The sequence below is a fragment of the Agelaius phoeniceus genome, chromosome 13 (genome assembly GCF_051311805.1).
Source record: "Agelaius phoeniceus isolate bAgePho1 chromosome 13, bAgePho1.hap1, whole genome shotgun sequence".
Lineage (NCBI taxonomy): Eukaryota > Metazoa > Chordata > Aves > Passeriformes > Icteridae > Agelaius > Agelaius phoeniceus.
The window spans coordinates 14,407,715-14,430,719 of NC_135277.1; the positions used below are offsets into that span (position 1 = coordinate 14,407,715).

General features: G+C 40.0%; 1 protein-coding gene across 2 annotated transcripts in view; it reads right to left on the minus strand.

The window, feature by feature from the left end:
- Nucleotides 1-371: 371 nt before the first annotated feature.
- Nucleotides 372-23,005, minus strand: part of THSD4 (thrombospondin type 1 domain containing 4) — a 238,819-nt gene continuing 216,185 nt past the window's right edge. For both annotated transcript variants that reach the window (XM_054641791.2, XM_077185428.1), the window contains 6 exons: nt 22,132-22,336; nt 21,682-21,855; nt 11,405-11,578; nt 9,055-9,234; nt 7,033-7,177; nt 372-6,219 (listed from right to left, as the gene is read on the minus strand). In XM_054641791.2, coding sequence (XP_054497766.2) covers nt 6,077-6,219; nt 7,033-7,177; nt 9,055-9,234; nt 11,405-11,578; nt 21,682-21,855; nt 22,132-22,336 — 1,021 coding nt within the window. In that variant the 3' untranslated portion in view covers nt 372-6,076. The remainder of the gene's footprint in view (nt 6,220-7,032; nt 7,178-9,054; nt 9,235-11,404; nt 11,579-21,681; nt 21,856-22,131; nt 22,337-23,005) is intronic.

A 23,005-nucleotide genomic window follows, 5' to 3' on the forward strand; every position in this document is an offset into this window, starting at 1 on the left:
CTCACGGCTCCCCCCTCACGGCTCCCCCCTCACGGCGCCCCCTCACGGATCCTCCCTCACGGTACCCCCTCACGGTACCCTCTCACAGCTCCCCCCTCACGGTGCCCCCTCACGGCTGCCCTCTCACGGCTCCTCCCTCACGGCGCCCCCTGGCGGCGCCCCCCTCAAAGCTCCCCCCTCACGGTGCCCCCTCACGGCTCTCCCCTCACGGCGCCCCCCTCACAGCTCCCCCTCACGGCGCCCTTTGGGGGCCGTGCGCGCACTGCTGCACCTGCCGCTCCTCGGGAACAGCGCAGGCGCTGGAAGCTGAGAGATCCATAAGTAATTCTCACCAAACTCAAGTTGAAATCAACCAAAAAAACCAAAACATGTCACATAAATTCATCTTGAGTTACTTTATTTTCCACAATAATAAAAAATAAATTAGTCATAAACAAAAATAGTTAACATTTTTTCATCAAAGAGAAAATGTATACAATATGAAAAGGATGCTGTACAGTTCTGGTTCAGGTACATTGCCACGGATATATATTCCTGAACGAGTCAGAAAGCAATTTGCTTATGCTCTCCCCCTTTAATTCACTCAAGGAACTGGCTAATCAGAAAGTTTAGAAAATTGTATTATGGATTTACAGTATGACATATATACAAAAATATATATGTAATACCTGTGCTATAAAATTCCCTAAAAAGATGGGTTAGTATAATGAAAAAGCTGGACAAAATTTGAATGGTATATGTAAATAAATACATATTAGGTCCCTTTTAATAAAAAAATCTGCCTATTCTAAATATTTGAAATATTTTGGTGCAGTGGCTTGTTCCATAGACACAGCTCAGAATTACATATTTCCCATAGACATCTTGTATTTACAAATAACAACAAAATAAGTTATAATAAAGTATATCCTTCTCCCAAAATCAATTAGGAGGGTCAAATAGACAATTTTATACATATTAAAAAAAAGTTAGGGTTTCTTTTGTCTCCCGTCCTTCCTGATCCTCTCTGTAGATCCTGAGTGACTATGATGGGACTTCACAAGCTCGCATGTACCCAACCCTGCCAAGGCCACTGGTCTCAAGAGACCCAAACACAGTGTGGAAAAACAGGTCAGCAGCACTGATGTGCTGAAAGGTGAATGATCCACCAGAATAAAGCTCCCCTCCTCTCCAGGTATGATGGTACTTATCCAGTTACAGTACATAGGGATATAGAAAACTGGGGACTCTTCTCCTCTGAACTTCTGGTTATTAAAAGGTGAGAAGTAAAGGAGCAAATTCAGGTCTGCTATGAATTCTCTGAAATGGAATTTCCTCCCTTTCCGGTCTGAATTTTACCCACAGTGAAACATCATAATGATTACAAGTTTGCTTTAAAATATATTGAAAATATCGAGTGGATGATTTTTCATTTCTGATGTAGAAGTAATTATTTTACTCTGTTTTCTAAACAATGCCTAATTTCATCTCCCACAAACATTCTATAAGTATAGCAATAAATGAAGTTTACTTTCATGTTCAAAATTTCTTGGTTTTTGTTCCAGTTCCAGGCATGCACATGAATTATCTGCCCAATACACAGAATAGCTCCTAGGAAGTCAGAGACACAAAGTCTGAAGAAAACAGGTAAACACATGGCTTTTCCTTGGTGAGGACCATAACTATTTCTGTGCAATAGATCTTACATATGAGAATAAAGGGCCACCACAGACTTCAACAGCTGTGCAATCACAGGTTCATTGCACAGGAATTAATTCAGTATGTCCTTTACTACTATGCATTTTAAACTAGCCAGCATGGCTATGCACAGACACAAAAATCCAGGGGCTGGCAAAAATACAGCTCTCTTAACAGCTGGGCTTATTTCTAACACAGATTCTTATAAACCAAAGGCCAGTTCAGGATTTTCAGCAATTTAATATTGTCATCCAAAGGACAAAGGGATGAAAGTGAGATAAAAAGGACAGGAGAAGCATTGGTGTTGGTGTAAAAGGGAGGTAAGTCAGGATGAGGATGGGGAAAAACAAAGCCCTAAAAGGCACATTTTACTACTTACAGTGGTACATGTTATAAAGAGGCCAAGCCTCCTGTATGAGCCCTACACGAGCCATAGGAGCACCTCCCTCCTTCCTCCCTCAGTGAGGACCACTGTGCAGGACTACAGACTATATGACTGACACAAGACTGCACCACATTGCCATAACACTGGGATCTAAGCAGTAACACCAAACACTGCTTTATTCATACACAAAGTTCTCCATTTGCTGAAGTACTGGGGGAAAGCAGGATGTTTATGTGTGCAATGAGGAAGACAGCAGTACCCTGTGCAGGGATTCTGAGGTGGTCCTGCAGTGAGCCTGTGACCACCCAGCAGGGGTGGGCTGCAAGGCTGCAGGCCTGCAGCACAGCCAGGGGCACTCCCCAGCACTGCCCTGCCTCCTGACCAGCCCTGCCCTGCCCTGAGCCCTGGGCCTGAAGGCCACAGACCAAAGCAAACACCGACTGTCTCCCTGCTGGCCAAGGCAGGCACATGCACAGGTCATTCCCACAGGAGCAACCCTCAGACTTTCACACCATCCTCTGCGAGAGGAAGGGAGGACTCCATGAATTCAGTCTCTCAAATGTGGTGTGCTTTTGGTGTACACAAGGAATTCTACCTACATATGCTTGAAGATGACACTGCACAGGAGCTAGCAAAACCTGACAAGCCCTTGGTAATTTGATAAACAACTGCACCAGGAATCCTCCATTCCCAATGGAAAGTCCTTTGAGACACAGGGCCTGCTCTGGATGAAGCTGATTTTGAGCAGCTGCATGTGTGTAGGACATGGAAGTTGTATGCAGATTTTAACCCATAAGCAGCTGGACTCTTTCAATAAATTATCTAACTTACTCTGGTCTTCCTGGATTGCATAAGGCATCTTCAAGGCAAGGAAGCATTTTTTTTCCACCATTCTGCATTTTTTTGACTGTTAAATTGTCAGAAAAAGAAATTAAAACATTAAAAATCAGAAGTGTGCATAATTGATATTTGCAATTGATAATACACATAATTTCTTACTTATACTGGTTTCACATCTGCTCTATGTCTACTACATTCATTAAGGCCACCTTTGACTTACAGAAGATAAAATCAAATCCCCTGCAGGCATCCTCCTAAGTTGGGGCACAGCTCTATTAGAACAAACACTTGCTATAGGCACAATTTAAAAATCATGCTTTGTGAGATGGGGAAATCTTAGCACAGCACTTGTGCAGACAATATTAGTATATCAAAGTGCTGATGAAAAGGGCTCATTAGTTCATTTTGCAGGAACAACTATTTTAATAATGCTGACACATGAGAAGAGATGATAAATGATTAGGTTCAGCAGCATTCTGGTACTTTTCTTCCCATTAATATTTACTTACCATTAGATATTTAATTAAGTACAACTGTTTTTCTTTTTAATCTGGTACATCTGAAAAATGTCTCTTTACTTAAAAATAAAGTACAGTTTGTATAACCATATCTCACTGCATTAAATTCACAAAGCTGCATACCTTAGATGTAATACAGGGTTATACTGCCATGTATGTATATATTCCTTGACAGCTCTCACAAACACTGTTTACATTAGTGGCAGCTTAACAGAGCCTACAAGATGATCATCTTTGTAAATAAGCTAATGGCCATATATTCCAGAGCAAAATAACAGATTTTATAAAATAGGGGGATCTATCTATGTGCTGAGTCACTGATGGTCTCACAGCCAAAGCATGTGTAAGAAGAATTTGTTCTATGACTGCAAACCAGATTCCCTCTCCATCTCATTTGCCTCAGGGTTTCCAGGAAGCCTTTTCATGGAACAGGTATTTCCCTTAAGCTGACAGAGAACACTTCCTTGGGATGAAAGAGATAACAGCAAAAATTATATAATGCATGTCAAGATTTGCTGCAATTAGATACACAGATGAAAATCTGTATTCAGAAGTACTGGATTCCAGAGCTGTTTACACTGCACTATATCCATATCATTCTTTGGTCAAGAATCTAAGGAACATAATATGGTAACAAATCTGTAAAGTTATCTTTGTGGATAAATCTTTGTAATACAAGGAAACAGGAGGACTGTGAAAGATTAATGAACTTAAAGTTTCCTAATTAGAGTTTCTGTTTCTAACAACTTTATGTCTATTATTTACAGTGAAAAAGCCCAAGTCAAAGTGTACAGAAACAGCCAATGACATTTTTGGCTGACATACAACAATTTGTAGTCACAAAGAGTACCTCCAAATTTTAGGGGAAACACTTCTTCATTTCATGTAGCCAAACAGTAGTAGTTCATCATATCCAAAACATATTTTTCAAGAGTGACCAAATCAGAACATTCAGAAGTTAATGGCAATGCAAGGCAGCTTTTAGACTACAGGAATTCCACCTTCCTGTGGCTCTCAGCACAAAAACTGATGTGACTGCTTTCACACTCAGCAACCTTTGCCTCCCAGCGTTCCTCTCCACCAAAGCAGCAAGAAGAAAAGGAAACACAATGAGGCTCAAACATGGCTCTGCATCAGTGGCAGGATACCTTAACCACACCTCTGGGATTGGCTGAACATAGATTATTAAGCTGCTTTGCAACTCAGACATCAGGCACTTTAGGAACAGATGCATAGATGGGCACCACTAATTTACAAGCAATATGCTGTAATAAACAGCTGAATAAGCAGAGGTGTTTCTATTTTTCCCCTCAGCCTTATTTACACATTTGAAAGACCTCTCAAATAAAGGCTAGAGAACAAGCAGATAATGCAAAACCTCATCTGCACTGCATAGTATACTATTTGCCCTTAGCAAGTCTCAAGGCTTAGTACAGTAATTGCAGAAATGAAAAATCACCACTTAAAATCAGCTCTAAGTCTGCAGCCATTCTTAAGCAACAGGAAATGAGTGGTATGAATAGATCTGCACAATGAAACACTGAGCAAAAAAAGACAAGTATGTTGTAATAACTGATCAAAACCTGAAGAATGCCAAAAGCTAAGATCCCCTCTGTACAGATACTCAGCTACCAGACCCATACTGCTGCCTGATACCAGGAGTAACAGACTGCTCTAAGGCACACAGACCTCTCTCCTTTGGTGGCTGTTTCAGAAACTGGTGACATCTCCAGACTAGGTCTGAACAAAGTACTTTGGTTTGGCAGTTGTTAAACAATAGTGCAGAGACAAGAATTAGGCAAGATCCCAGTTCTGAAATAAGTCCCCTACAGAAAAGAGACCTCACCAATGGAAACAATCACTTTTTATACCAGCAAAGGTTCTTCACCTTTCTGGTTAACCTGTCTCACTGACAGCTGCAGCTGTTAAAGAGTTAGACACCAGTGTCACTCTGGTAGGGAATGGATTTTAAAATCCATACAGAATTAAAAAAGTGTGTCTTCATGAGTTTATGAATTAAATATAAAGGCACCTTCTGGCAGTCAAGTGTGTATATATTTGCTGCCTAAGGACAGGACATCACTTAAAAAGACAACTGAGAGACCTTAACAGTGACTCTGATTTATTATGAATGGACTGAAGTAGTTAAAAATAAATGTTAGAGTGCTAGGAAACTGATGATAAATGCTTTTCAAGGGTCTGGTTCTTTGGGAAGTCATTTTTCTCATGCATGTTTCATTGATTTAGTCCTCTAACTTAAGGCAGTCCAAAAAACCAAGTAAGCACTCAGAAAATAATGGAGCAGCTGCATCCATACTGGTCAATTATCTCCAGTATTGACTGCAATTGATTTTAGTTCTCATTAATTTCACAATCTTAAGGCCAGTATGTTCCTTAAATAAGTATCTGATGAGCAGGTGCAAATAATAGTATCATTAAAAATGAATGCTTTAAAAAAATCATGATTTTACAACAAACATCCTAAAAGAGATAACTGCACAATAACTGAAAGGGTGTGAGATTTAACCAAAGTCTCGATGCACTCAGCAATATAAACCCCATGTCTAGGAAGCTCCAAGTGCTGCAGTCCAAGCAGCAGCACTGCCCAGGCTCCACGTGCAGAGTGCCAGAGGTGCAGGGAGCAGGGCAGGCTGTGTTATCTGCGGCCCAGGAAGCCTGGCTGTCTGTTGGCCACGCGGCTGCAGGAGGCACAGCACGCTGATTTGTAGTAGGTGTACACACAGAGCCGGGCCTGAACCACCACGTTGCAGTTGTAGTATTTGTCCTTGCAGTTCTCATCTGTGCAGAGAAAGGAAGAGAGAGGAAACTGAAGAAAACAGTACTAGAGCAACAACTAATCAGTACTCTTCCTTTGACCATGTAAAACCTGGATTTGAACATTCATTGTCAGGTTAAAATAGGTTACCTAAGCAAATAAATTAGATTATTTAGGACTTCATATAAAGATATATAAAGCATGGAAGAAATGTAACTATCCCCATTTCCCCGGGTTTTTAATGTTGTCTTAGCATGTTGAATAATTCTCAACTGAAAGTTGTTGGAAAACATTCAGAGTTAAAACTGCCTCTAAATTCTTGCTTTTTTCTCTTCTTAGCCATTCTCATTACTATAAAATTCAAATCTGTATGAGATGAATGACTAATTCCAATGCAAATTAAGTGCATCCCTGTATTTACTATATACAAAAGGAAATTGCTTCATTGCACTTAATACCTTAGTTTAATTTTGTTGGTTCTTATAGAACCTGTTTCCAAAAACAATATATAATGATACCTTTTTTTTTGTTTTAAAGACTCTTCCAAGAGAAACCTTGGAGAATGCAAGGAGGCAGCAGAAAAACACCCTGAATTTACCATTTTCACAGAAGCAGATCTCTCGCATTCTCAGCAACTTCAAGAATAAGCCAGTTTCTTACACATTACAAGGAAAACATTTTCATTGGAAACCTACTTTTAAATCACAGAAAAGAGCTGTATTTTGTGTAAAAATAAAACCCCGAACTCAATAAAGAATATATACTATTGAAGTCTATAAAAGAACTTCTCCACTAGATGGAGTTGCACAGTTATACAGAAGTTTCCTCTCCCTTACCTATTTCAGGGACACAATCCTGTGTGTTACAGGGTTCCTTCTCTTCAGGTTTGAGCTGTGGGTCACACTGAGAGCTGGCTGCCATGTCATCCGACAGGCACCGCACCTCGCGCAGCCGGAAGCCTCCTTCGCAGGACTTGGAACACTGAAACAATGAACTGGAGTTCATGAAGGCCATAGGAGATGTGTCATTACAGCCAGTAAACAAGGGAACCTTGATGCCAGAGCCAGGTGTCACTGCAGCCTTTTATCAACTTCACCCTACTGGTTTTATTTTCTACCTAGGAAGCCCTTAATATACAGGGAAAATGTTCTTCAAGATTCCCAAACATTTTTGACCACAGCAGCAACAAGCAGACAAATAAACATAGTGGATGCTGTGCAACTGAAATGAAACTGGAACAGTTCCCTTTCTGAATTTATTACTTAGCATCTGCTTCTTTAATTAGTCTGGTTGTTCTCTGCTCATTTAGATGTATCTCCCAAATCTACTCTTTCCATAGTTTCCTGCTTTAAGAACTTAACTGCACTGAACTTTATTACTTGACTGCCCTGCCCTCCACTGTCCCTTTTGCCATTTATATACAAGCAAGAATAATTTAAATTACCTTTTTTTTTCCCTAGCACTCAATTATTTTTCACTTCTTGCAGCACAATGATTTTAGTAACCATTGTAAGTTTCTTTGAATTTCTTAAGGAAATATTTCTGTGCTCCTTCAGGGTCTGTTATGAAGCCAAAGACTTTTGTACTTGCTTGTTATGGTACTTTTAAAGCCAATTATTACACATTTCTGCCCATACTGAAGCAAATCCCCATTGGCCAAGGATTTTGCCTGAGTGAGGTCTTTGAGATTTGGCTCACTGTCCAGTTTGACCTAATGCTCAAAAACTTAATTAAACTTGGGTCATTTACGATTAAAACCCTAATAGCCCAAAACTAGTAAGAATGTTTTCTTTCTGACTTTTTTGGCATAATTATTTATTTTCCTAACACTGCATAAACAACTTATCGTGATCATAAAATCATATATTGTAAAAAACTAACCCAAGTAATCTCAATATTACATTTTTAAAGTGTTTTTTCATCTTTAAGTACAATCTTTACCCACATTTGAAAGGGCAGCCATGTGCAACAGTAACAGAACATGGATTTTTCTAGAGTTACTCCTGTTACATGCCCGTATGGAATACTGTAATTATTCCACATCCACATCCAGCCATAAGGACTTTGGGTCTCTAGAGATCTTAAGCACTTAGAATGGAAGCAAGACTCACATCACACTTCACACAAACCATTCTGAGCTGCATCCACACTGCAGAGCTGCCAATGGCAACCTGAGCTATGGCTCAACAAAGGGTCCAAGTGACTGCATTCAATACGGTGTCATCTCATTCTAAGATGACGATGGACTTCCTGATTTTCATTTAGGACAAAAATGTTGATTTTTTTCTGTAGAAAACTAATAAACTACATCATATATAGGAAATATGGATGAAATTGAAGTGTTTTGTGGCACAGTGGTAAATGCAGCTGGTCCACTTCCAGGGGAAACTGAAGATACATGAAGCTGTACAACACATTTTCTCCCAGTGAAGTTCTAAGTATTACAGTGAAGAGTTTACAGTAAAATATTATGGTAAAACTGACTCTAATGAATACATGCCTCATTCTTTATTAAATACTCCTTAATTTTAATGAAACTAGAGATCTAAAAGGAACTTCTAAGTGTACCACACTGTCTCACTGTAAGGGCAAAACCAACTTTCTAAAACAGGAAGATTCTATGAACAAGACATCAATGATACAAAGACAACTATGCCGTGTCTCTTTCTGGTCAAGATACTTCCTGAATTTTCTATGTTCCACCAGGCAAAGAGTTGCTTTCTTTTTATTATCATTCCTGTGCAAAGTTAAATCAATTTCATGATGGGTGGTTGTATGCAAATAGTGCTCTCTTTCAATATAAAGAGAAAAAGATGTGTCAAATAAAGTACAGATACAGGAAAACATGACAGACTTACTGTGCTCCATTCTGTATGAAACCACTTAGATCCACATGGTTTGAGGTAGCAGGACTGCTGGCTGGGAGGTTTTTCCAAATATGAACATTCATAGGGGTTCAAAACTTCAAAATTACCTTCAGTTTTCCTAACACAAATTACTTCTCTCTGCTGCGTTCCACTACCACATTCAGTAGAGCACTGTATCAGGGAACAAAAAAAGTGGGAAAATCTGTTACTCTCCTTATGTCCATCAACTTATTTACAGAGTAACATTTCTCTACATCACATGCTACTATGGACTCAAAACATTTCTAATTATCTTCATGAAGAAGACATATGACTCTAAGTGTAGTTCTGGAAAAATCTCAAAGTGTAGTTTTACCTGTAGCTATAAAAGAAACTGGTATTTATTTTCCCAATCAACAGAGAAGCATAACTCACTTTCTCCATAAGCAGAGTTACTGTTTCTTGCTGAAGCAGGATCCTATGTGCTGCACTGAACTTTGGAAGGTTGTAAGGTTAGAGCACAGTTTTGCCGCTTTACAAAGCCTCACATTCTGTGCTGTTTTTAGAAAATGCCTTGATCTGCCAGGGTGTTATTTTCATGCTTGCAAGTATCTATGTGATGTAGTGTTGGTTCCAGTCCTGAAAAGTGAATTTGACTCACTTGGATTCCTACTGCCCATTTAAAGGTTAAGTACACACACAATACTGTTTCTGGCACTTGTAAAAAGGTTTTTAGAAGATGATTACAGCAACACATTGGTTTCTAGGTTGCATAAAGGACTACGGTTTTCAGAAGGCTTTTTCCAGCCTAAACCAATGAAACATTCCTAACACTGGGGATTTTCTTTATATTTTTGGTAGAATTTACAATCCCTTTACCAGATTCCCACAAAACTCTTGAGCTGAATGAAGAACCTTAAGATAAATGCACCTGAATAAATTCTACAGGAAGTAGAGTAACTGCACTTTCTTTAACACAAAACATCTCTTTCAATGGTTCCTCTTAAAGGCACCATGTGAACACCCACCTTAGTTCTGGCAGGGGGAGGCCAGCCCTCAGTGTTCCCCCACTGCTCTGTCCTACTGACTGCTCTCATCTTGCTATTAAAAACCAGATAAAGCAGCCAGGGCTTGGCCAGTAGAACTGATGTTGTCAGACTTTGACTGTGTGCATCAAACAATTCAATTGCAAAGAAAAAAGGTGAATTAAAAGAATAGTCAGGATGCTCTGAACTGAAAACCTTTCCAGCACAGCAAAATGGGTATAGAGTTCCTGTTCACTGTCTGGAGCAGTGTGAGTAACAAGGCCTGGATTTCATCTGTTATTAGAACTGCAGATAAAGATTTTTTAAATATGAATTTGTTATTATTGTTATACATATTTTGATACACAATAATTTTTACTTGCACTTGAAAGCATTAGCATAGCAGTAGCCCTGTAATGTCCCCCTCAGCTGTTCCAGTTTAACTTCCAGCTCCTTATCTCCTGGAAGGACTGTGGATCTGCAGTGCAGTGAGTTAACAGCACAGCTCCACCAAGCAGTCCCAAAGGCTCTCCAGGCAATGCCAGAGCCCACACAAAGGGACACAAATGCCTGGGCATGAGTTAGCAGCTTCTGAAATGCCTTTGTACCTGACAGAAGAAATGCTCATTTGGAACAAGGGCTACTAGATGTGGATGAAGGGAAGAATTTACTTTGAGGACAGAGTATCAGTATAGAGCCCACTAACCAAAATTGTTCTTTTGCTTATTGTAATGACTTTCAGTACAAGAATACCAAAGCTAACTTTTGGATTTAGCCATTGCTTTTTGCCTTCTTTAACTTTTAAAAATGTCATATGCATACATATGTATAGGTATGTATCTCCCTGCATTCATGCATGATCACAAAGGCTCTACTTTAAGAACTTCAAATCCATTGTTTTAGTGTTTACCTGAACATGCTGAGCAGAATTCTGTCACCATTCTTTTCATAAATACACTGGGTCAGTAGGTGAAAAACAAAAAATGAAGATAGAGAGGAGAAGAAAACCAATTTTTTTTCTTTTTATCAAAGTAAAAAAACTCAGCAGATGCTGAAAAGTATTGAACATCAATTCAGTAAAATACAGGGAAAAATACCAAATAATACTGTAGAGAGAAATACTCTAGATACCAAATAGATATATTTGATATATATATATAATATCTATAGATATATTTGGTATCTAGAGTATTTAGATACTTTAAAATACCAAAAAATACTCTAGAGAGATGAAGAAATACCTTATGGCACACATCTTTATTGCATTGAAATACAAGTTTAAAAGTAAAATACCAGCAGAAAAGCAACAGACATGTTAGACTTGGTCCCTGCCTTACCTGTGTCCAGCCCCCAGCAAACCACTCGACCTTGCCAGCGCAGGGCCCGTTGTTGCAGGGCGTTGTTTCCGCGGGTCTGTTGTTGCCGCAGCCCTCCAGGGGCAGGCTGCTGACGTGGTTGGTCATGCAGAGCACGGAGCGTGTGCGGATCCCGTCCCCGCACTCTGCCGAGCACTGCGAGAGACACAACAGGGGCACAGTGTTGGGAAGGATGGAAGTTTGGCAAGAAAGTTTCACAGATGTGTGTGCTTAGCAGAAAGATTTTTAAATGTAGAATCTGAAGAAGGAATAGAGATGGAAGCAAGTTTTGATATAGAAGAAAAGAATTGCTGAGCCAGTCTTACTGGATAACCAAGGAGGCAAAGGGTGAGTTAGTTAGAAGGGGTTTTTATGACTTGAGCAAAGGATAAACCCACCTCAAAGAAGATGTTTTTACCAAGCAGAAAGATAGCACAGGCAAACAAGGCAGCAGATGTTGCAAGTAGAAAAAAGGTCTCAGAATTTTCCACTGCAAGAAAACTGAAAAACAACTTCTAGTCTAAGCTGTAAAGTACTAACTTTTAGTGATTGGAGAATAGTAACATGAATATGGTAATTATAGTAGTTATGATAGGCTATAGGTAAAAGTTAAGGTATAGATTGGTTCTACTGTATGAAGATGCTCAGCAAAGAAAAGTCTATAATGCATTGTAACCTAAACCAAAGGGTCTCCAGGCCTGCCTGCAGCTGGAGCTGACACCTGTAGGCACAGCTCTGTCACCCACCACCCTGGACTGCTGGAACCTCTTGGATATAATAAACTGCATTTTGAAGAACTCTCTGGAGTCCCACATCCCTCATTTAGGCTCTTACAGCACAGGAAATGACAATGACAGTCATGGAAGTTCATTCACTCATTCATTCATTCAAAGTCAATTATTTTTACTTGTAATTCAGCTGTAGCAAATTGTCTTACAGTTTCATACTTCCAAAAACACTACATGTGTACCTGTCTTTACAGTCAAAAATGAAAGGATTAGCTAAGAAAGAAAACTCTTGGTTTACAGCTTTTTGTTAGCTTTCTTACTTTTCCTTTCTGCTTCCTATCCATAAATTCTTCCAATTTTCATTTTATTAATCTTTTTTCACACTAATTAGTAGCTCTGAGAATGGGTAATTTCAATAGAAATAGGACAGCAGTCCTAGTTCAGCCTTTGTTTTGCTCTCTGGTTTCTCCTCCAAGCATTCAAGCTGTGAGCCAGGTGGATCTTACACTGGCTGAAAGGACAAGGTCAGGAAAACTCTGAGGGCTGTGGCACTGGGAGTAAAGTGACTGCACATGCTGGAACTCTTCCATATAACAAACTGACAGAGTCTGATAGCACAGTGAAGTAGAAGAATAGAAATTATTTTGACAGGTCATTTCAAAAGATTCAGGTAAGTCCTCAGTAAGTAACTGTAACTACCATGAGTTATTGCCCAGCCTGTTTCCACTGAAAGTTTAAAATTCGTTTTAGGAGAGGTGGCCATAGAAGCTTATGTCCATTCAATGCTGCTTTTTAGGGATATGACTTTCCAGTAACTAATGCTCACCATTCTGAAAGTTACACTGCTAAATTCTAAAAGCTCTTACTAAATAGTGATATGCAGATATTTATGTCACCCATTCAGAGACAGTATGCATGTCATTCACAAATCACAGGATAAATTCCATTTATGCCCTTAGAGTTTGCTCTTTCATCTACTGAAGCAGGAAAGTATCTGGTATTTCACTGTCCTAAGCAGCATCAAACTACTGACATTTAAAAACCAGAAACATGCCAAGGAAATAAAGTCTTGTGTTTGACTGTTCCTTTGTTGCTTAATTATTTCTTGATCTTCCCTTTTGTTTTCTGTTAAAATGCATTTAGCATTCTGTGTATAGACCATTAACAAAGAAGAAAAACCTATGTGCAGCTCACTGAAAGATATGTAAACAATGGAATTTAAACAAAGCAATTATATTTCACATGCAAAGAAACCCACAAATAAATATGTCATGTATGATTGAAAAAGATGCATTTGATTGCTATTTCAGATTTTATTTTTAACATATAATGTAATTAGGAGAAACTGTGTATTACTTCCACAATGAGTACCACATTCCTTGTGGTGCATTAGAACATTTAAAAAATTGTATTTACTAAGAATGAGTCAAAAACCTGGAAATGAGACACAAAGTTGACCATTAACTTGATTTAGCTGCCATTGGTAACAGTGTCAGGGTTCACTTGCAATAGTTCAGCTGCAGAACAGCAGATTCCATGACAACACCACTGTTAACAACAGGACCAACCAGCACAGTCACTCATCTTCCTGAGAGCCCAGGGACTGAAAGTGCCATTGGTGGCAAACTGCTCTTTACTCACTTGCAGGGAGGAACACTGGTTACTTGTGTGAAACATGTAGTCATGTTACACTTATTTCACTGATAGAGAATAGAAAAGCACTTTTCCTATCAGCAAGTTGATTTCTTTCACAAGATGTTCAAATAGAATAGCAAAGCTTTACTGAAATGGAATACCTAGGGAACTAAAGAAGTGATTCATCTCTTTAGAAGCAATTTTTCTAACAAAGTACAGTTTTGGAAAAAAACAGAAACTCAGGTTTCTTCCTCCATCTGCAAGATCAAGTAATTAAGCATCTCTTAAATGATGCCTAGAAGTAACATAATGAACCTTTTCTGTTGGTGGTGTACAACACAATTTTCCACCTTCAAGCAGGTATGTAAAACAGATTCACCTCCTCAGCAAACCAATTTCATGGCTAAGGAGGCCTTTTCAAGGTAAACTGGTAAAATCTTGAAACTACAAGAATAAGGTAAATTCTGCTAGTAGTGAACATTTTCCTGTTCACATAAACTACAACTGAACTACACCCATTTCAGACAGGCCACTCACAGGTGAGCTGAGCCCCACAGCCTGGCTTCCACTCAAACCTACAGAAATCAATTCTGTGGCTGTTCCCATTCCAAGTGTGTCCAATTACATTAAACAGAGAGAACTTATGCATATACTCTGCAAATACTTTTCTTATTGATAACTAATTTTCATTTGACAATCTAGTTTGCTTTTCTGCTTTTCAAATGAGAACTGGGAACAAATTTACTCTGTAAAGTTATCCAGAAAATCTCCCTAGTCTTATGTTTTAAATGATTATGTTATGAACTAGGCTTGCATATCAAATAACAGAGGAAATACCAAATGGGAAGGTATAGGGTTGTTCCACTCTCTGCTGCAAGATTTTACTACAGATTAACTACCCTCTAAGGATTTACAAAGCAAACTTAAACCTGAATGTTTCACATTATGCATTTGTTTTTTCATGTTTTTATCTCCTTTTCAGCAAAAAATCTTCTCTGTGAAAATCATAGACTTTTAAGGTCCAAGGCAGGGTGTACGGAGTTGGATAATGAATCTTTTCCCCTTGTTTTTCACAACTGACACACCCATTACTTTCAATTTGGTGCCATTGATTTGTTGCATTAATACACAGTAACTGCCATAACCTAACATTGTGAAACATGAGGAACTTTCACAAGCTGCAACTTTATTCTGGTCCTATTATTAAAGATATTTTGTTTCACAGTCTTGTTTTAATTGGCACAAATTCCTCAGAAACCTCCGTCTGTGTTTTAAGGAGTCTGCCATTTTTCCCTCTTCCTGAGGTCCTTCCCTCATGAGTTCAATTTCAGAAGCTTTCCATACCCATTAAAAACTAAAAATAAAACCCCTCATTCAGGGCTCTGATACTTGTTGGAAAGCAACTGAGCAGCAGTCCAGGAAAATAAGGCAAGTTCCTGTAAACTTGGAAAACTCTGAGTGGAAGTCTGAATTTTTGTCACAGCTACAAGACAAGAGTAGAGCAAGAAAATCCCTTTTAGCAGTGCCAGTTCCCCTTCACTAACGTGCCAGCCCTACTCATTGCACTCAAATGGGGCAGCAGAGCACAGGAGAGCGGCAGCAGAATTCTCCTGGGCCTCCAGAGAGCTTTCACACAGGCCTCAGCATCACTGCTAGCCTTAATTAAAGTTTTAAATAACCACCAATTGAGCTTGAGCAAAACACTCCTATTTGTGCAGGATTTCTGTCTACCACACTTTTAACCTTCATCACCTTAATTATCTCTCACAAGACAGTAAAGACTTTTACAGCCATCTGCCTGATTTTACTAGAAAAAAAAATCTATGTTTCAAATACATTTATAAAACTCCTTAACATTATTTGATCTACTCTGAGAAAATCCATTTCAGAAGGGATTTTAGACAGATTATGTAACCTTTGTTTTTCCAATAATACACCCAGAATCGTATTTCAGAAGATCACTTCTGCCACAGCAGATGGGGGCAGATTAAAAAAAAAAATAAAAAGAAGAAAAGGGAGTGAAGGAAGAATTATCTTTTTGCACTGTCAAAATATTTTCTGATACCTAGTTTTAAATTTCTCTTCAGAGTGGACCTATGCATGCAGCAGGTGCTGGGTCAGTGCAGCAGCTCCATGGCACCCTCCAAGCCCAGCACCAATGTCCCCTCAGTGATCAGCAGCACCAATGTCCCCTCAGTGATCAGCAGCACCAATGTCCCCTCAGGTGATCAGCAGCACCACTGACCCCTCAGTGATCAGCAGCACCAATGTCCCCTCAGTGATCAGCAGCACCAATGTCCCCTCAGTGATCACCAGCACCAAGGTCCCCTCAGTGATCAGCAGCACCAATGTCCTCTCAGTGATCAGCAGCACCAATGTCCCCTCAGGGAACAGCAGCACCAATGTCCTCTCAGTGATCACCAGCACCAATGTCCCCTCAGTGATCACCAGCACCACTGTCCCCTCAGTGATCAGCAGCACCAATGTCCCCTCAGGGAACAGCAGCACCAATGTCCCCTCAGGGATCAGCAGCACCAATGTCCTCTCAGTGATCACCAGCACCAATGTCCTCTCAGTGATCACCAGCACCACTGTCCCCTCAGTGAACAGCAGCACCAATGTCCTCTCAGTGATCACCAGCACCAATGTCCCCTCAGTGATCAGCAGCACCAATGTCCCCTCAGTGATCAGCAGCACCAAGGTCCCCTCAGTGATCAGCAGCACCAATGTCCCCTCAGTGAACAGCAGCACCAATGTCCCCTCAGTGATCAGCAGCACCACTGACCCCTCAGTGATCAGCAGCAGGGAGGGCACCTCTGTGCTCTGGCTCACACTGTGTCCCTCCCTGCAGAGCTGCCAGCAGTGCCCATGGGCTGAGTGCAGCAGCACACTGAGGGGGCTCTGCCCAGCCTCACCTGGCCCCAGGCACACCCTGCTCAAGGCCCCTTTAAGCCCTGCTCCATCAGTCCTTGCCCGTTTCCTCAGAGAGGTGACTTTTACCCAGCCACAGCCTGCCCTTCCATGATCCCTCCCCTGGGATCCCTCCCAGCCTGAGCCTGGCCCTGCCCCATGGCCACAGACCCGCCCCAGGGTGGCTGGGCTGGGTCTGACCCCGGGCTCTGTCCCTGCTCTGATCCTGAGCTTGACCTTGCCCCTGCCTCATCAGGGATCTTGCCTGACAGCCTGGACCCTGCTTGGGCCTGCCTGCCACCCTTCTTGTGACACTGGGCCACAGGTACAGCCAGGCAGGCTTCAGGGGCTGAACCGGGGCAAAGCAAGGCAGATCACAAGGAAACACAAATCTCTGTAGACCTTGGCCACCCTTCTATCAAACCCTCCTGGCTGTACGCTTCATTGCAAATATGAAGTGAATTACACATTCATAAAGAATGCAAACCTTCTATTTCCATATAAATCCCACATGAAATCAATGAAAAAAGGTATTCTCTCTTGTTTTTATTTTATACTAAAACAAATAAAGAGTGATAATAAAAAATAACTAACTCCTGCACAAGCTTAATGGTGGTTTTTCTTTTTTCCCCCATGTTTCAGGAGATTTCTAAGTGAAGTATCCAGATTTAAATAAAAAGCAGTGAAAGAAGAGTGTAAGCTACAGTACTCATTGGTCGTTCCAGATTTCACTGGTCAACAAACACACTTGAACCTTTTAGGGAATGTTTAGAATTGAGAGGAATAATGCATTGCTTTTATGAAGTTCTCCTTTTACTACAGTTCTCTTGCAGGAGATTATTACAGAAGCATTGCCGTTACTCTTTTTAATGAAGAGTGAAATCCAGAGCATGTGTTTGGTTTGTTTTGATTATGTTCCCTGATGTGCAGCGTTTTTCCTTTCTTCCCAAGATTTTATTTTGGCCGCAGAATCTCATTAACATCTAAGAATTGTTTGTATTTTGGCTTCTTTTCTAAGTAGGCTCTAAACATAAAATGAGAAACAAATGAACAGAGGAGATGGCAATGAGGAATAAACAAAAATGCAGGAGGGAAATGCTCCAGTTAGCTGGAAGGAAACATTGGTGAGTCTCCCATTGCTGTAAATCAGGAGAATGCAGTTTCCCGCTCCTGACCCATAGGAGAAATAAACTTTCCAGCAATTAGAGCTGTCAAAGAATCAGTCATGTGAAATGTTTGCAAGAATCTCATCTGCTCCCATCAATCCCATTTTGTTGCTAAGTTCAGTAAGGTTCACCAGATTTACTCTACTGATTAATGGACACTGGTGGAACTCTGCTGCTTTAATGCAGGATGACATCTTTAGAGAATTATGAGACAGGAAGCAATTTTTCTACAAATGCAAATAAAAATATCATAAAAGTTTGTCCAGACTCTCCATAGGCAAAAGAGGTTAAAGATCATATAGAAGTCAAAGCCATGAAACTTAAGTTAATTGTCTTATTTATGCTCAAGATAGAGCAATAAATGCAAAGACAGGCACAGACAAAGTAAGACCACCAGTCTCACTCTGCTACTAAAGACTTTTAAACCTGTAATCTTTTCCATTGAGTGGGTAAAAACTTCTGTTTCTCTCAAAACTGAGCCTGGGGGTATCAATAGATGGTGTTTAGACCTATTTCCCATACAAGGAACAAGAGTGTACACTTTTCAGAAAAGAAGTGCTTGTTTCCCAAGAACGAATTGCCTTTCCTCCCTTCCTTTCCAGAGCACACATGGTGGCCACACACCTTGTTTGTGTAACATACACTCAATGGACTCTGATACCTGTTTATCAAAATGCCACAAATCAAGAACTGCATTGTCTTAGGAATATGAAGAGGTTTTTAATTACATATATAAAGATTCAGGGTGTGCAGAAACCAACACCAAGGAGGTTAATGCCATGGGGCGAAACAGGTGGCCCCATAAAATGCATAAATACATTGTAGGAAAACAAGACTGGAGAACAGGGCAAGAAGGCAGCCAAGTGTTATTTACAGGGTAAAGCAACATATAGCCCACCCCTGGGAAGGAAACACAACTCCTACACACAAATTTGTATATGCTCTACAGATTTTTTAAGTGCACATATGTAATATTGCTGAAATCACATTTAGGGAAAAGTAATGATAGCTACTAGTTCAGAACCACAGAAACTATTAATAATAATATAGGTAACTAGCATGATTTCTGCATCAATTAAAATTTTGCATCTCAGTAAAATAAGAAAACAAAATCTTTTCACCATTCCTAAATTAGACCATGTTCTTTTCTTAAAACAATGTTAAAGAATACCCATGTCTAATTCTGCACAAATATCAAATCCTGAAATTGAACATCTGCTGCCAGCAAAGACAATGGTAATTTTTTATGTTGCTGTGTTTTTTTCTTGATGTTTTGCTAGTTAACCAAGGCTATATTGTAATAGCTCATGCATCCCATCAATCCAGACAGGGAAGTCTGATCTATCCCTTGCTGAAAGAGGAAGTATGTGCCTAACCAATCTCTGACAGGCTTCTGGAAATCTCTACTTGCTGCATGTGCAACTGTACACATGAAGTGTTTGCAAAGTGGGTTCAGAAAAGGCCTTCTCTTCCAGCTGTAACTAAGTTTGAACTCAACCATTTCAAAGTTCCAAAAGTTATGATAAGTTCTTTTACCTCTTATTTCTAGGCATGGCTGAAATGTCAAAATACAATGGGAAAGACTGTTCTGTGGTATTTCCAGCTGGGACTTGAAGTAGGCATGTAATAAATCTCACAAAGAAGGTCTGTTCTTGTGAGATTTCCACCACAGTTTTGCAGACTCAAGAGGTTTGAACAAGCTTTTTTAAAGCATTTGAACTTTTGGCTGCTTATCTGAACCATTTGTGGCTGCCCATCGCTGATCTATGCTTATTGCTGAAGTGTGGCTTGGCTTAAAGTACTTTTTAAGGAATTGTTTGGGGAAATGACACATGCAAAGCCCATATACCTGGGAATGACCATTTCTATTCCATGACAGAATTCTCTTGTTTTTCAACACAAACACACTCCTCTACAAAGAAAGAGAAATTTCTGCTCCTATGCTGCAGCCCTTTCAAGCACAAGCAGACAGCTAATGGCCAAGAGCCTGACCTTGCAAAGCTGTTCACTGCTGCTGTATTTCACTGCCTGCCCCTGAATGTCTCAACATCCCAGTTATGAGGTATGTGTGAATCTTAGGAGATCCTTCATGTTTCACCTCAAATCTGCTTTTTTTCCTGAAATAAGCTGTTTCTTACATCCTCTTTGTGAATCAAACTCCAAACCCACTCCTGGCAGAAGTGATGGTGAATAATGCCAACTACAGTAGCAAGCATTTGGAAGAAATTAATCTGTACACTTATATAAACTGAGAAGGTAACAAAATCCATTCTTTACTCTCCAGCCCTAAAAAGTCTGTGGTAAAAAAAAACCCCCAACATTTTCCACATTACCTGCTTCACTTCTACGTCTCATTTAACATGTATAAATAAGCATAATAACATTCTACAGTTATAACCTTCAGCTCAAAAGCTGCTTTTAATTCTGCAGAGGACTAAATATCAGTGTAAAATAATCAAGAGGATGGTGCTAGAGTTTTCACTGCAATGTCTGTGCTTTATGTGGTGGAACTGCACTGGACAAGAGCAGCTGGGCAAAATGATGACTTTGAGGGTATAATGGATTTAACAGCACTGTAGAAAGAACAGATCTGTGAGGAAAAAAAAAGGCAGAAATAAAAAGCACTGCTTTTTCCCTATAGCAAAATCTCTGCCCTTTGCACTAATACCTCTGCTTCTCCTGGTATCATTCTGTCCATACTATGCAGGAGCATACACTGGAAAAAAAAGTCATAATGACACAGATTAAATAGTCTGTACTTTTGTTTTCTTTATAAAATCTATTTGAGTCATCTGAGGGCTGAAAATTTTGCAGACCTTGTAACAAGAGTCTGATCAGCCTTTTAAAGTTCTGCAACATAGCAGGTACCTGCCCTACTTGTGAAGTTCCTGCTCCATCTCGGCATCTAAACCATGTGGAAAATCTTCTGAGTGTCCAAACTAATGCCCAGCCTGTGAGCCTGACATTCCTGGCTTTCAGAGGTACTATCACAAAGTGATCTAAACAATGAAATCATGAAGTTGTGAATGTAATCTTACAGCTTCACTGATAATTACATTATTTGTCTGTCAAAGCAAAGACAGACTGAAGGCTGAACTTGCCTACAGATGAAACTGATATGCAAGCATCCACAAGAGGGACCAAAATATCAGGCTTTTCTTAGCCCATGTTTGTAGCCCATGTTTTTTCTTAATGAAAGCATATAAATATCACCACTGAATAACAACTCTGAGCCCAATCACGAAACAAGTTAAATCACCACTGGTTTTACTGCTTTCATGCAGAGAATCTGACTCATTGGAAGAAAATTAACCCCAACATCCACGTTCACAAAATACAAGAGCCTGAATCAAGCCTGCCTGACTTTATAAAGTTGTACCCTTCTTTTCACACCTATGAGATAATTGGTTTATGGATTGAACTTAAACCCAGACATCAGGCCTCAAATCTATATCCCTTAACAAAACAGTGGAGAAACTTTTAAGAGTCTGAATCTCGAGACTCAGCACTAAGCAAGAATAATAATAAATCTCAGCACACTCAATATTTTGGAAAGTTCAGACTCAGAGCCAATTCTAAGTCTGGACATTTGGCCATGTACCCACAGGCTTGCCCTTTCTATGCATTCTTGCATCTTAACACAAATTCAAGAAGCCCTTGGGATCATTATTTTTTTGTTTGCTTTTGCCTGTTTAAAAGACCAAGAATAAACATGGAAAATAAGATTACTCCTTTTATGGCTATACAGATGTGTATTTTTACAATTCTGATGCTCTTGTTTTAGAAGGCTTGGCAGGATAAAGATACTGAGAAGCCTTACCCTGTCACTCCATTCTGTAAGAAACCAGCTCTTGGCACAGGGGCCCATGTCGCAGTTCTCGATGTCATTTGGCCGCAGTTTCATGTTACATTCCTCATCATCAACAACGTCCCCAAGGTTGCTGACACACTTCACATCTCGAGTCCTCTGCCCCACTCCACAAGGCACTGAACACTGGGACAAAAAGGAAGTTGCATCAGGACTGCAGTGGTTTATCAGGGAGCTGGAACCATTCAGTTCATTCATTTATTCCTGCTAAGACATCTTTCTGGTCAGGAAACTGATGGTCATAGTCAAGCAGGGATTTATTGAACTAAGATTTGCTTATTTCCAAGGTTTTTAATATTCCACTTTGTTTTAAACAAAACCAAGCTGCTGTTTGATTAGTGATACAAGAAAATTTGTATTCTTTCTGAGGCATTCTACCCCAAATGAATGGATCCTACTTACTGAGGTCCACTCAGTCCTGATCTGCCACTCGCTGCAGATCTTGAGCTGGCAGGTGCTGGTGGTGTCGGGCTTCTCCAGGTGCTGGCAGCGGTACTGCTGCACGGTCAGCGTGCGGTTGGCGTAGATCTGCCGGCACAGGATCTGCCGGTGCTGCATCCCCAGCCCGCAGGTTTTGCTGCACTCAGACCACTCCCCTATATCCCAGCTGAAGTGAAAAAAAAAGAATATCTTTGTTCCACAAAGAACTCTCTAACAATGATCTTAACAGAACTGGAATGACATTATTCTTATGCTGGTCCAGAATCCTATAAAATCCCACTTCAGTCTCTGTGTGTACAGTGATCCCTCAGGAGGCACCATCACACACTTGTTACGCAGCCTTCCTGCAGAGGCTGGTAATTGTGAGCATGGATACAGATTGCACAATTCATGGTCTCCAGACATACTACAAATGTTACTCAAGCCTGTAACAGCTGCTTGGTTTTTAAAAGAATCTGTCTAAAATATATATTACTGCTCTAATGACACTTCCCAAAAATTTTAAGATACACTGCATGAAATTTTTCTGAAGCAAAGGCTCTAAAATAGACAACACAAAAATCACGAAATGCATCCAGGCATTCATTCATCAGTAAAACTGAAATAGTAAATGATAAGCAATGAACAAATATAATTAACTTTAGAGACTGAAAAAAATCTCTAGATAGAGCTTTCTCATTCCAAAATTTCACTGTATTTATTCAGTCACTTTTAAATAAATATGTTATTTTCAGTTTTTTCTTTACAAGCATGAAGACACAGAAACACATTTAAAGGAAGTATCTAAATTGTTTACACATTTTATTTCAGAACTCCTGTATTTAGAAAGTCAAAC